This window comes from Asparagus officinalis, chromosome 3 (genome assembly GCF_001876935.1).
Source record: "Asparagus officinalis chromosome 3, Aspof.V1, whole genome shotgun sequence".
NCBI lineage: Eukaryota > Viridiplantae > Streptophyta > Magnoliopsida > Asparagales > Asparagaceae > Asparagus > Asparagus officinalis.
In genome coordinates, this window is record NC_033796.1 from 767,910 (window position 1) to 782,367 (window position 14,458).

At 38.8% G+C, this 14,458-nt stretch overlaps 3 protein-coding genes across 4 annotated transcripts; all 3 read right to left on the reverse strand.

Annotated features, from left to right (window-relative positions):
* Window positions 3,670-8,371, reverse strand: LOC109832563 (protein RKD1-like). Of its 2 annotated transcripts, XM_020399906.1 has the most exons (5): window positions 8,289-8,345; window positions 5,617-5,671; window positions 5,217-5,347; window positions 4,794-5,101; window positions 3,670-4,057 (listed from the first exon to the last, which is right to left on the reverse strand). In XM_020399906.1, exons 2-5 carry the CDS (start codon window positions 5,643-5,645, stop codon window positions 3,785-3,787), a joined length of 741 nt encoding a protein of 246 aa, XP_020255495.1. In that variant the 5' UTR covers window positions 5,646-5,671; window positions 8,289-8,345; the 3' UTR covers window positions 3,670-3,784. The 2 variants fall into 2 exon arrangements, with proteins under 2 accessions (XP_020255495.1, XP_020255496.1); XM_020399907.1 differs by lacking the exon at window positions 5,617-5,671 and having other exon boundaries at window positions 8,289-8,371.
* On the reverse strand, window positions 8,205-9,529 carry LOC109832562 (pentatricopeptide repeat-containing protein At2g36730-like). Its single transcript, XM_020399905.1, has one exon. The coding sequence runs from the start codon at window positions 9,527-9,529 to the stop codon at window positions 8,303-8,305; it is 1,227 nt and encodes a 408-aa protein (XP_020255494.1). The 3' UTR covers window positions 8,205-8,302.
* LOC109832561 (pentatricopeptide repeat-containing protein At2g36730-like) lies at window positions 9,531-12,663 on the reverse strand. The gene is given in 3 exon segments (XM_020399904.1): window positions 9,531-10,703; window positions 11,093-12,356; window positions 12,359-12,663. Coding segments are annotated over 2 exon segments (1,527 nt in total). The 5' UTR covers window positions 12,633-12,663; the 3' UTR covers window positions 9,531-10,703; window positions 11,093-11,103.

Below are 14,458 nucleotides of genomic sequence, written 5' to 3' on the forward strand. Positions count from 1 at the left end.
ACGAGCTCTGCGTGTTGGCGAGATTTAGCTTGCAGGTGAGCTCTACTTGGCGTAAGCAAGCAGCCACTTGCATTGTTCAGGCAGGGCTGACAGGCTTGTAGGCGAGCTTGAGATCTGCTTGAACGTTCAAGCAAGCTTGCAGGTGAGATTAGTGAACAGGCGAGGTCGGCTGGCGGACCCCTCGAGCGTGTGAGTTGGCGTTCGTTGACAAGTTGAGTTCGTGCGGGCGAACTCACTGCAGGCAGGCTTGACTCGTGCGAGCGAACAATGTGTTCAAGCGAGGTCGAGCTCGTGCTGGCGAGCTCGATAATCAGACGAGCTTGACTCGTACTGACGAGTCAAGCAAATAGGCGAGGTCGACTTGGCCTCTTGAATGCAGGCGAGCTTGTCTTTTGCTGGCAAGTCAAGCAAATAGACGAGCTTTAGCTTGCGGACGAGCTCTGCGTGTTGGCGAGATTTAGCTTGCAGGTGAGCTCTACTTGGCCTCTTGAATGCAGGAAAGCTTGACTTGTGCTAGCAAGTTAAGCAATGTAGGCGAGCCTTGGCTTGCAGGTGAGCTCTGTTTGGCCTTTTGCTTACTTTGAGCACGCCGGCGAGCTCTAATGGGCGAGGTTTCAGCTCTCTTGTGTAGAGGTAATTTTTATTGCCTACAATGATTGGCTAACAATGGGCTAAAATGATACAAAAGAGATATAGAGTTTGCTCCTACTCCTGGATAGACTTTAAAAAAATCATAAATTAAAGATTAATGCTAATTTTAGGACACTTTTATATAATGAAAGCATCCATATAAGCACATAAAAGTACTAAAAGGTGACTTCATGAAAATCACTTCTAAAGATTCCTAATTTACTCAAAAAATTAAATATTTCTGTAAAATATTCAGAAAACAATGTTTTTCATTCATTCTGTTTCATTTTTAATTGAGCTGACATCAATTATTCCCCCACCTCATAAAAATAAATATTTTCAATAAAATTAGACTAGTTTTAGATTCTAAAAAAGGATAATAAATCTTAAAATGAAAGTTAAATTTATATATCTTAATGAAAGAATATCAAACAACTACTCGCTTATTTGTTAAGTTTTGAAAATTTAGTCGTTTTTGTGATTTTAAATTTTTGATAATGTGTTTTGCAAAATTTGAAATTTTGAGCGTATTTTTTGAAAATTTTAAATTTTAAGTTGGGTGCTCATAATTTTCGCATTTCACATGTTGGTAGCAAGTTTTTGAATGTTAAGATATTTCTTGTAACTTTGAAGGTTTGAGGGTGTTTTTTTTATTATTAAAACTTTAGATTGTTTGTTGTAAAATTTAAAATTTTAGTGGTCTGTTGATAATTTTCAAATTTGATATGTACTGGTTATAAGTTTTAAACTTTCAAGGTCTCTTATGATTTTTAATTTTTAAAGGATTTGTTGATGTTCAGTGATCAAACAGTTAATTATATGGGGATGGATGAGGTTGATGAAGGGCCGCTCACTTCTCCGAATATCTGATTTTGAGTTGAGTGACTGAAGCCTGCACAAGTAGAAACTCGTGAGAGGATAAGGACTGGCTCTCCCGTGATTCCTCCGACGGTCAAGTTAGTTGGTGAACTTGAGTAGGGAAAATTGAAGAACTACGTGAGCTCTTTTGTATAGTGTTATTAGCAGATGTAGCTTAGAATAGTTTAGATCAGAGATTAGATCTTAAAAGTTATCCCCTTTTATGTTAGGATAGTACATTTACTTATAGTGGTGCTGAAAGGGTAGAATCGTCACTTCGATCGAGCACAGGATGGCAGTGAAGAAGCATGGGCTGGTAGCTGCGTCAACACCTACTTTACACGCGTCACTCGGCGAGTGGAGGAGAGATCACCTTGGTATTAATGAGTGATGATCGGAGGCATGACGGTGCCGACGTGGTCCGATAAGTCATGAAGACTGTCAGGGCTAGAGGCATGATGGTGCCTGCCAAGCATCAAATGCGACGTCGACGTTGTGTCAGCGGGAGAGACTCGAGGTTGCAGTCGTCCTTTGGCTTAGCTGAGAAGTAATGCATTTCGAGTCGACCTCACAAGGTGTCGAATAAATGGTCTAGTGGGCTCGTTGCGAGTCATCTTTGATGAGAGACTTTACAAGTACCGTCATTCGAGTCGACATGAGGAGATGTTGACTCGACGGGTCAGCTACGTTGGGATCTTTGTTGGTCTCGTCCGCCAATCTAATTGGGGCATTGCATGCAGAAGTACACATGTCCGTTGCTTGGCAAAGGGTTGCACTTTGACGACTAAAAACACCATAACATGATATTTTTGTAATTTTTATAAATTTAAAGTTATTTTTTATAAATTTTAAATTTTCAGGTGTCTGATGGTAATACTTTGAATTTATCTTTGTTGTTTGCAAGTCTTATAATTTTAGAATTTCAGGGTGTTTATTATTATTTAAACTTTTAAGGGTATTTCTATAATTTTCAAAACGTTGAGGGTGTTAATTGCAACTTTTAAATTCATACAAGAATGCTATTAATTTCTAGTCAGGATGTTTTGCATAAATTTAAACTTTTGATAGTATTTTATGCAATTTTTGTAAGATTTTTAGTTTTTTGGTAATACTTCATATATTATAACATGCTAGTTCTTTACCTTAACAAATTAATACCGTGGAACTATTTTATGTATTTTATTAATCTTACTTTTTTAAATCGTTGAGCTGTAGATAGTTCACATGGGATTAGGATATGATATAATTATGATTAAAATAGATTAAGATTTAAATAAAATATTCAAAATAGTGAAGGATAATATTGACCATAGAAAGCTTTTCCCTAACTCGTACTTTTAAAAGGAGTATGATTAGATTAACTCCAAATTAACTAAAATTCATTAATCTTGAATATTTTATCCTCCTCTTTCCTACTTATTTTCTCCTCAAAACTCATCTCTCAACCTTTTTTGCTACTCGTTATTTTTTGGTAAGTCTGTTTTGCACGTTGTTGCAGGTATCGGACCTAATTATCTAGAGAAGATGAGGGATAAACTAGTAACATTAATGCAAATTAGTTAGTTTAAAGTTATATTAATAATTTTATAACTTGGAGGGCATTTTTTAAGAGAAAAATGTAAATTTTGGGGACTTATTTAAGAATACCCATGGTTTTGAGGGACTTTGTTAAAAATATTTGAGACTTTGGGCACTTAGTTAAAAATAAGATAGATGTGGGGAACTAATATAAGAAAAACCTTTTCGTTCCTTTATTATTTTCGAGAAATTTTAATCTTAATATTGATAACAACTTTTAATCACGCAAAATGCAGGGATTTTTTTTAAATTTGAATTTTGTCATTTTTCTATAGTAGATACCTGTACGCTAATTTGTACTGTAATACACTCCTCCATCTTCACTTCTATCTTAAAAATAAGTTTCACAGTTTGATTTCTCCTCTGAATTATCTATATTTTACACTACGCATTACCCATTTTGTCAATTAATTTGTATCGCTGTAATATTTCCCGTCATCTTGTCCTTTTATGAAATTAGTTTTATTAATTTTGTTGAGATATTTCTTTCTATACACCCTTTGCAAACCACGATCAAAATCTAGATTCCAGCCTTAATCACTCATTAAAAAAAAGAAGGAAAACGAAAAGGCATGCAGTAAACAGCTGAGGATATACACAAGAAAACCAAAATCAAAGGAGGCTAATTATTTAGTCTACTACAATGATTGGAAAAAAAAGAAGCTAGAACTAAGGTCAGCCTGCTATAATATACTTATAATAATATTCATGTTTGAGCTCAAAATCTTTTAGTTTGACCGTTGAAATACTCAAGAACTGATCCATTACAAAGGGAAGCGGGAGAGTGCTGCTCCTGATCTGCTGCTGCGGACATTAGGGTCAGCCTTCTCTTCTTGTAATTGGCCTTGAAGCAAGCTTGCCTAAGCCTCTTGGTCTTCTCCTCAAGCTTCATGTCCGGCTTCTTCTCCATCAACTTCTTCTCCTGTTCCAGTATCTCTATCGTGCTCCGCAACTGCACTTCTCCTGCTTCCCCTTCCTCTCTCTCCAATTCCTGCCAGCTCACACGTTACGCGCAATTCCATTATTAGGATCTATTAGTAGTTCCACGCTGACTGGAAACAAAGAGTCTCAAGTGTAGGTTTATTATTAATTAGACTTTTAAGCATGATCATTTCTCCTATGTCTCTAATTTGAACATACGGGTTCCAGCATCACGAATATTGAATAGTAGTTTTGACACCTTGGTCGGATTGCCCAAAAGAAAAAGAAAAAGAAAAGAAAAAAGATTAGTAGTTTGCTATATATATTCAGTCAGGAATTTATGATAAACTAACTAACTTCTTTACAACACATGATATTCAAAAATGAAAAATTTTCAATAAATAAAATATTGCTCGTTTAAATTTCTTGGCGTGAATCATCATTTCTACACATCTTTTTGGCCTAAATTAAAGAAAGTACATTCTCCATAATTATGAATCCGTTGAAAACATCACTAGTTTAAATTCTATGACCAATTAAGAATAAGAATTATCGAGTTTACTGGTTTCCGCTAATTCTTGCTGTAAAACAGATTTTATATTCCCAATACTCGCTGAATTTATTCACAGAAGTCAGCAATGAATAGATCACACAAACTCGGCGCGAGTATGTTTGACCAACTGATTTTGTAAAATTCCAGCCAAGACTGAAATTAGACCAGTATTAGCTATGCTGGCATGTTTCAAGGAGCCGATGAGAAAGATTTATATATCTCATACTCAAAATAAAAGAGGGGCAAAAAAAACCTGAACATTTTTGATGAGAGCCTGCAGGCTCTTCATTTTGCGATGAGGCCATCGAGGAATCCCCAACTCTCTGCACTTCTTCTTCAGAAGAGTGAGCCCAACGTGGAGCTCTCTCGCTGCCTGAGTTATTGGCATATAGAAGTACTTTGACACCTCTTCAAACGTTAGGTTCTTCTCGTCTCTGCTACCCCTTATACACAGTTCCTTCTCCTTTCCATTGTTCTCTTCTATTAAATTTCTTTTCTTGGTCATGTGAGTGCTCTCCCAAGGCCTATGGTTTTCTTCATCAAGCAGGGTATTGAATTCCACTACAATATTAACACCAAGGAAAATAAGCAATTAATGAATTAACACATGCATGCCGTGATGAAATGAAAACTTTTATATGATTAATTGTTGTCGGCTAAATTACTCAATATTAACCTTCGAAGAGATCATCATGAGGAGGGAAGAGAGGCTCCCATTGGTATCGCTGCATTAGAGGAACTGCCTCTACAACATCTTCTTCTACTACTGGAAAATCCAACTGCCAATCCCTCCAATGTGGAAATCCACTGCATGCAACCAAACAGTTTGAACATTCTTATATATGTGCTCTCAATATTTACAATTAGGGAACATAGAAATTGAAGGGGCGGGGGAAAAGAATAGAAAGATGACAAATTTACATTTGCCACATATAAGTTGAAAACTTAGTCTAATAAGAAATCCTCTATAATTTATTTACTAAAAGATAGGGGGGAAATAAATAAAGAAAATAAAAATGTAATAACCAAAGTCTAATGCAAAAATAAACCAAGTGTGTCACTTGTGAGAGATTTACCTCAACTCTAAGTAATCTGGTGCAGTCATTTGTCCTTCATAACCAACCCAGTTATCTAATTGTTTGATATCCATTTGATTTTAGAGAGAGAGAGAGAGAGAGAGAGAGATCAGTAAGGAAAGAATGATTTGGGTGTAAATATATACATGAGTACAAGGGAATGATATGTGTGGGAGAACGTGCAAGAAGAATATCAACCCATGCAAAAAGTAATTAATTGCGAGGAGATAGGGGATTATAATTGGAATTGGAGTTACAAATTTAGAATAATTATAATAGCTCCAATTCGTGGGCTATCCCATTAAGAAGGAGATCATTAAATTTATTAAATTTAATTAAGCACGTACTACTTGGCTGGCATTAAACTGAAAACGCCTTCACTCTTCATTTTTTGGGAAAGAAAACCTCTGAACAAAAGGGTTATACGTACTACACTTCATAATTGAGGTTTTAAAGCATCTTCTGGATTTGGAGATAACAGAATTCGACCATAGTTTTATTTGCTGGATACTCTAAGATTTGATTTGATTTTATTTTATTTAATGAAGTTGCACGCGCCTCCCTATCCAACAGCGCCTCCCTATCCAACAGCTAGCGCCTCCCTCCTAACACGTCCACAATGTATTCTGATCATGACTGTAGGTTAAGTTCATTCCTGAAAATTGGTGATAAATGAAATAGCACTTCAATTCAGATATTTTGTTTTTATTTATTTATTTTTACAAAGAAAAGCACGAGTCTAGTTTTTTGAGAAAGGCTTCAGTCCATTATTAATGTAACTGAAGTAATCGTAAGTAAATCGAAACGCTTGCTAAGATGTGGAGAGAGCGGAGGGGAGAGGGGATTAATTTGAGATTATAAATGCAGCCGTCAACAAAAACTCATGTATATCTTAATGATGAAGTGATTTATTAAGAGAATTATTACGGGAATTACCAGCGCATCGCCTACCACTGCCGGCAGCTCTTCGTAAAGGACCCAGATCCACATCAAATATGCTAAGGGGGTGTTTGGTTACATTTCTATAAATTATAGGAAATGTTTTCCATCTCAAATTTGATTTCCTTGTATTTCTTTAAAAAAATTATAGAAAAAGTTTTGGGAAGTTAAAAAGTACAAATTTTCTTATTTTTTGTATTGTGCTTGTTTGGTTCAAAACAAGAAAATAAGAAATAACTTTTGGTAAAATAGCAACATTTCCTATAATTTATAGAAATGTAACCAAACACCACCAACTTTATAGAAAAGTGAGAACTTTGTAGAAAAGAGTTAATGAGTTTTATTATTTAAATAATGAATGCGTCAGATTTACAAGAGATTTCCTCCCATTTTAGAAGGAAATCAATTTCCATAAAATTTGGTACTTTTCTGTACTTTACAGAAAACATTTCTGTAAATTTTTTTGGAGCCAAACACAGTTTATAGAAATGTATAGAAAATATATATATATATATATATATATATATATATATATATATAGTTTTGTAAATTTGCATTAACGAAAAGTGTGGGCTTCAATTTGAAACTTTAACCATTACTCCTGAGTCAAACCTGAAATGGTATTCCGAGTCAATTGCATAATAGGTCTGTTTCTTGGCAAATACATTAATTAGTGTCAACCGCTTATATCATGGACAGTCACACGTAAAATCTTAAGAGTAAATGACAATAATATAAGAGAAATATGGAGAAACTTGGTACCAAGTTTCTTCATTGAACTTGGTAGTGAGGTGGCCAAATCCCCACCCTACATCACACCTTGAAGAGAGAGCCTCAATCACAAATCCCCACCCTACATCACACCTTGAAGAGAGAGCCTCAATCACTATTCACCTACTTTTAAAAAGAGGCTCCATTTTCAAGGTGTGATGTAGGGGGTGATTTGGCCACCTCACTACCAAGTTCAATGCAAGAACTTGGTACCAAGTTTCTCCATATTTCTCATAATATAAACTTGATGCATAGACTACTCTACATCAAATATCTATCTAACACCACCACCATCATTTCGGTAACTTTTAAATGGTTGTGATTTATTGCAAATATAACAAACACTATATTATTATTTTTTTCATTTATTTTCACTTTTCATTCAAATATTCCCTATCTCAGCATCTATTTGATTTCGCATCACCCTCTAGCCTATGCGTTTTTCCATATTTCTATGCAGGTATTTACCTAGAATCTTGACAATCTCCATTTCCGAAAGTTTTCTCTCACATGCTGTAGTTGACAATAGTTTCTGGAAAATAAAAGCTCAGAATTGATGGATTCCGCCAGGGAAAATGCTAAGTGTACTACCCCCTGTACTCATTTGGTACTTCTCACTCACAAAAGAGTTGGGGTCATGATGACTCACCACATGAAAATTGTAATGATGAGTCATCATGGCCCTACTTTTTTGCGACTAGGAGTACCAAATGAGTACAATGGGAGTAGTACACTTATCACTACCCTTCCGGCAGAGGTAAAATCCATCAACTACTTTATTTTAGCTTGAACAAAATTAAAGACAAAATCTAAATTTGCATATTCCAACAAGTTAAATGGATACAAAAGAATTTTATCATAAATAATTCATCATATTTAAGAAATTGCAATTGCATGTGTAAAAATATACAATGTACCTACGCATGTAAGAGTAAGAAAAAAAATTGAGAGAGAAAACTCACAAATCTGGAATTAATCACAATCTGTGCTCTAAATGTTGAAGGGAAATGACATCCTTGAAGCCAATCGTCTTCATATTCAAGCTCAAGCCATCTAACAAATCGTAAACAAACCCACAATCATCATTGGCATCACCCCCACAGACAAACCTATTTATCGATTTACCAACTTCAACACAGCTCTCTCCTGCAACTTTCTTTAACCCCTCATCTTTCATTATCTTCCTCACTCTCGCCGCTTCATCCCACGATCCAACCTCCGAAAACATGTTGGCAATGATGACATAATTATCGCTTCTTTTTGGCTCCAACTCAAGCAATTCCCTTCTAGCCATCTCAACAATCCCATGTACATCCTTATCGGCGTGTAACTGACATGCACTAAGCAATGTTCTCCACACCACTGCATCAGGATCTATCGGAATTTGGTTTATAAACTCATATGCTTCAAGAAGAAGACCCTTTCGGCCCAGTATATCAACCATTGCACAGTAATGGGTCATCCTAGGCTCGATGGAATGAACGTTCACCATCTCGTCGAAGAATTCGAATCCTTCATTTATCAAACCAGAATGGCTACATGCACTTAGAACCGTGAGAAATGTCACATAGTTAGGCCTGATCGATGATGTCTTCATCTGCGAGAAGAGTTCAAGGGCCTCCTTTCCTGATCCGTAGTGGGCATAACCAAGTATCATCACATTCCAAGTACACACATTCCTCGCTCGCATCCTCTCAAAGACTCTCGTTGCGAAATATAAATCCCCACACTTTGCATACATATTGACAACTGCTGTCCCCAACTGAACGCTCAGATCGATCCCCCAACTAATAATTTGACCGTGGACCCATTTCCCAAACCTCAAGCTTCCAAGCACAGCGGCAGCAGAAAGAAGAACCACGAAAGTGGTCTCGTTCGGCTCGAATAGATCAGACCTCATTTGCCTAAGCAACCCAATTGCTTCCTCATGGAACGAGTTATCAACGTGCGCCGTCAAGATGGTGTTCCAAGAAACCATTGTTCGCAGAGGCATTTCGTCGAACACCATGCAAACCTCATAGACAAGTCCACAGCTCCCGTAAAGGAGCATCAGGGCGTTTTGAACAAAAACCACGTCGTGGAACCCCCTCTTGACGCAATCACAATGGATTTGTTTTCCAAGACCAAAGGCCGATGAGTGGGCGCATGCTTTGAGCACGAAAGGGTAAGTGAGCTCGTTGGGCTCGATCCCAGCTCGACGCATCCGTGGCTCAGTCCTCGGATTACATGGTTGAAGGAGGGGCGGCTGGGGTTGGGGGCGGAGGATAAGAGGGAGCGGGCGTAGGGTAAGCGGGCGAAGGGGGAGATGGAGGAGAGCTTGATGAGCTGGGCCGTGAGGACTGGGTCGTGGGAGAGGCCCAGGGTTTGGATGTGGGCCTGGACCTGGAGGAGCTGGGACATCGAGGAACACGAGCTCAGGAGGGAGACGCATTGTTGTCTCGGGGAGAACTTTGGCCACGTCATCTTTTTCCCAAGCTCGATTTTACGTAATAACTCCTTTTCCCAAGCTCTTCTTGCCCCCACGTCATCCTGCTACCACGTATATTTTGAATGATTTCCTTTTCCGAAGCCCCCACGTCATCAAATCTCTGCTTCTTTGACTACTCTCTCAATCATAGGGAAGGTCGAGCTCCTTTTTGGAGCCGTTCACTGAGCAATTAATTAATTAATTAATTAATTAAACTGAGATCAAGTAGCCGACCGTTTTGCTTTTCCTAGAGCTAGAGCTAATAGGATCATAGATGATCTTCTTCTTAACTACGCAGCACACAAGGAACCCAATGCTTGAGCAACTGCTCCAGAAAATTGCACGCGGACTCTGGATTATCCGAGGCATAATCTAGAAATTATGAGCACCTATTGTTATTGTACCATAATTCCTACCTTAGTCCGATTCTAATAATCTGATTCGCTAAAAAAAAAACTTAAGCTAATTGACAGCGGAGCGCCTAGCTAGGTCCTTACTTGCATTTTCCTCTCCCGAAGGTATCGGCGTGCGGTCAATGAACGTACGCACTTTCGTAAGGTGGATGGTTGAGCTTAGCACTTTTCTTGCCCGTGATAATAATCTGTTGCTACGTACTGGATCTCTGATCCAAAGATGCAGGCGTGCTGACCCCTCTCATTCGAACTTACCCTGATATCTGGAGAGCTTGCATCCGGTTACGAATAGCTATTGCAACCTTGTTGTACCTTGCGTTGTACCTAGTTGGAGTCGGTCTTTTCGATGTTAGAAGGTAGTGGATCACTTGAACAAAGCTGTTTCCTAACACTAGCCTCGAAGTCGCATCATTGGGCATCAAAAGGCGATGAATTCTTCCTCTGTGTAACTGCTCTTAACGGTTGAGGAGTCTTGGCGTTCTTCGCTTATTTCTCTGCTGCAGAGTCCCGGCATCAGAAAATTTTTAAAAGGAGTGTTTCATGGCAAATACACCAGTGTCAACTGCCTATACAACTAGAACTAGAATGTATAATTGAGAGTCATGTGCATAATCTAGAGTCAATGGCAAATAACACGGCCTAACCAGTTAATGAGTAGCATATTATATGTTACGCCCTCTATTTGTCCATTACCTAGATCCATGGCTTAGACTACTCTACATTTAATCTCTATTAGAATCTAAATTTGCACATTCCAACGGGTCAAATAGACACAAAATGAATTTTATCATAAATAAATAATTGATCATAGTAAAAAAATTTGCATGCGTAGATACATCATATATACACATAAATGTAAGAGTAAAAAAAATGATGGAACACTCACTATCCTTCAAATCACAGTCCATCCTCTAGTTCTTCAAGGGATATGAAACCCTTGGAGCCAATCATCTTCATATTCAAGCTCAATCCATCCAACATGTCATAAACATACCCGCAATCATCATAAGCATCACACCCTGAGACGAACCTGTATATTGATCTATCAACTTCAACACAACTCTCCCCAGCTACTTTCTTCAACCCCTCGTCTCTCATCATCCTCCTTACTCTCGCAGCTTCCTCCCATGATCCAGCCTCCGAAAACATGTTAGCGACCATCACATAATTCCCGCTTCTGTTTGGCTCCAACTCAAGCAATCTCCTTCTAGCCTTCTCTCCAACCCCATCTAAATCTTTATCGATATGTATTTGGCATGCACTAAGCAATGTTCTCCACACCACTGCATCAGCATCCACCGGCATTTTATTTATGAACCCATATGCTTCAGTGAGAAGACCCTTTCGGCCTAGTATATCGACCATTGAACTGTAATGAGTCATTCTAGGGTTGATTTTGTGCACGCGCACCATTTCACTGAAGAATTGGAACCCTTCATTTACTAAACCCGAATGGCTACAAGCACATAGAACGCCGAGAAATGTCACATAGTTAGGCCTGACCGAAGATTCCTTCATCTGTGTGAAGAGCTCAAGGGCATCTTCCCCTGATCCGTAGTGAGCGTAACCAAGAATCATTGCAGTCCAAGTCCACACATTCTTCACTCGCATCCTCTCAAACACTTTCTTAGCGGAACATAAATCCCCACACTTTGTGTACATATTGATGATCGCCGTGCCCAGCTGCACGTTTACATCGAACCCCTGACTGGTAATTTGACCGTGAATCCATTTTCCAAATCTTAAACTTCCAAAGTCGGGCGCAGCAGAAAGAAGAAGCACGAAAGTGGTCTCATCAGGCTCGAACAGTTCAGACGTCATTTTCCCGAACAAGCCAACTGCTTCTTCGGGGAACAAGTTATCAACATGGGCCGTCAAGATGGTGTTCCAAGAGACTAACGTTCTAAGGGTCATTTCATCAAACGCCTTGCGAACATCATGGACGAGCCCGCAGCTCCCATACAGCAGCATCAGGGTGTTCTGAACATAAACTACTTGATGGAACCCCCTCTTGATGCAATCACAATGCGCTTGCTTCCCAAGCTCGAGGGCGGACGAGTGAGCGCATGCTTTGAGCACGAAAGGGTACGTGAGCTCGTTGGGCTCGACGCCGGCCCGCCGCATTTGGGCAAAGACTGCTAAGGCTTCGCCGCGTCGCTGCGGCTCAGCCCTCGGATTAGATGGTTGAAGGAGGGGCGAGTGGGGTTGGGGGCGTAGGATAAGAGGGAGCGGGCGTAGGGTAAGCGGGCGAAGGGGGAGAGGGAGGAGAGCTTGAGGAGCTGGGCCGTGAGGAACGGGTCGCGGGAGAGGCCTAGGGTTTGGATGTGGGCCTGGATCTGGAGGAGTTGGGACGTTGAGGAACATGAGTTGAGGAGGGAGAGGCATCGTTGCTTTCGGTTTGGGGAGAAGAACTTGGCCACGTGCATCTCGTCCTCACTTTTGGCCTCCCCGCATTTGTACGCTCCCTCTGGAGGGAAGGGGACAATTTAAGCTCCAGAGAAAGAAAATTAAAATTGATGAAACTTTAGGGCACTGAATTGCAACTAACCATTATTTGATGAATTTTTAGGGTACTAAAGTGCAAAAAGATTAGATTGATGAAACTCTATGTGTTTTTCCAAGGGGTGTCTACACGCATTCATTAGGAGATAACAAAGACAAAGAGAGAAATTAATGCAGATCGATAAGGATCTACTTACTATCCATTTCTCTCTATCTCTCTCTTCCCTTAACGAGTGACCATGAGCACAAGTTAGAAAAACTGTTACTCTTTTAATTATTCGGTTAAGATTAGTCGTACTCCAAATTAACTCAGACTGGGTGTGGGCTAAATTAGCATTGGACTTCTAACCCAACACTACAAAATTCTGAAATGTATAAACCCTGGCGCCTTGTTTAGCCTTGTCCAACCGGGTCGAGCAAAACCCGTGACCCGGACCCGGGCCCGGTTAGCCCGGGCCGGGCACCGGGCCGGCCTCCTAGTTTTCTTTTTAATTTTTCCTTTTTTAAAAAATTGTTAAAAAATTAAATTAATCTTATTATATTTATATAAGTATGTATTAGTATATACTTACATATTATTATATAGCTATATATTATACACATATATCATATGTAAATATATTGTATATACTTATAAGTTATAACTTGAGAGAAATAGAGAGAATGATAATGCATCAACTCTTCTTCAATAGACATGGATCACTAAAATTGTGTTTCCCTCTTAAAACTAATTAATACTTGCACCTTACTAATAAATAGTTTATGTATAATATTGGTCCCCAAAAATCTAACCAATTTTAAAATAAGTACTCCAGATCATCATATATCAAATCGTTTACTGGAAAAAGAAACTCATATAAATTCTTTTAAATAAGTCTCCCAAGACTGATTTTTTTTTTAAATTCAACTTCAGATTAATTAACTAATCTTTAGGGCTGAGCATGGTTCGGTCCAAACCGAAAAAACCGATCGAACCGATCCGAAAAAATCGGTTTTATGAGTAGGGCGGTTCGGGTCGGTTTGGAAACTTTTCAACCCGAACCGACCCGAACCGACCGAATATAGTGCAATACTACCCATTCTGATCTCAAACCCTACCCGACTCATCACCAAAGAGTCAAAGACTCAAACTCTAAACTCATTTTCTGGATCATTATGGGTTGAAAACAATATCATTATATTAATGTTTAATGCTTCATAATCTCCTACTTTGTTGATATTTTTTTTCTTTAACACAGTTTGTTGTTTGATAAGAAGTTTGATGAAGTTAGAACCGAACAAACCGAACCGAACCGCACCGAACCGACTTGTAACAGTTCGGCTCGGTTTTGAATTATAGGCGGTTCGGTTCGGTTGTTAAAATTTTGGTAAAAACCGAACCGAACCGACTGTTGCACACCCCTAGGGAGAGGTTCTAATAAAAACTTCCTTAGCCTAAAAACTAAAAACCAATATCATCCATTGGATCTAGATGAATCCAATGGCTGGGAGTCAGTCAAACAGTCAACGAACACATGCATTAATTACATGCATTAATTACCTCAACGAACACAAATCTGGATTCACTGTAGTGAAAAACGTGTTCGTTGAGGTAATGAATCTGGATTCACTGTAGTGAATCTGGATTCACTGCAGTGAAGGACGTGTTCGTTGAGATAATGAATCTGGATTCACTGTAGTGAATCTGGATTCACTGCGTTGAGGTAATTAATGCATGTGTTTAATGAGGTAATTAATGCTCTGGATTCAC

What these genes read in the sequence shown, in the direction of transcription:
- LOC109832563 (XM_020399906.1), bottom strand. Translation starts at nt 5,645, where the DNA reads ATGACTGCACCAGATTACTTAGAGTTGAG. An exon ending in CCAGATTACTTAGAGTTGAG is followed by an intron (nt 5,348 to 5,616) that starts GTAAATCTCTCA and finishes GGTTGCATGCAG; the next exon opens with TGGATTTCCACATTGGAGGG. An exon ending in TCATGATGATCTCTTCGAAG is followed by an intron (nt 5,102 to 5,216) that starts GTTAATATTGAG and finishes TTAATATTGTAG; the next exon opens with TGGAATTCAATACCCTGCTT.
- LOC109832562 (XM_020399905.1), bottom strand. Translation starts at nt 9,529, where the DNA reads ATGCGTCGAGCTGGGATCGAGCCCAACGAGCTCACTTACCCTTTCGTG.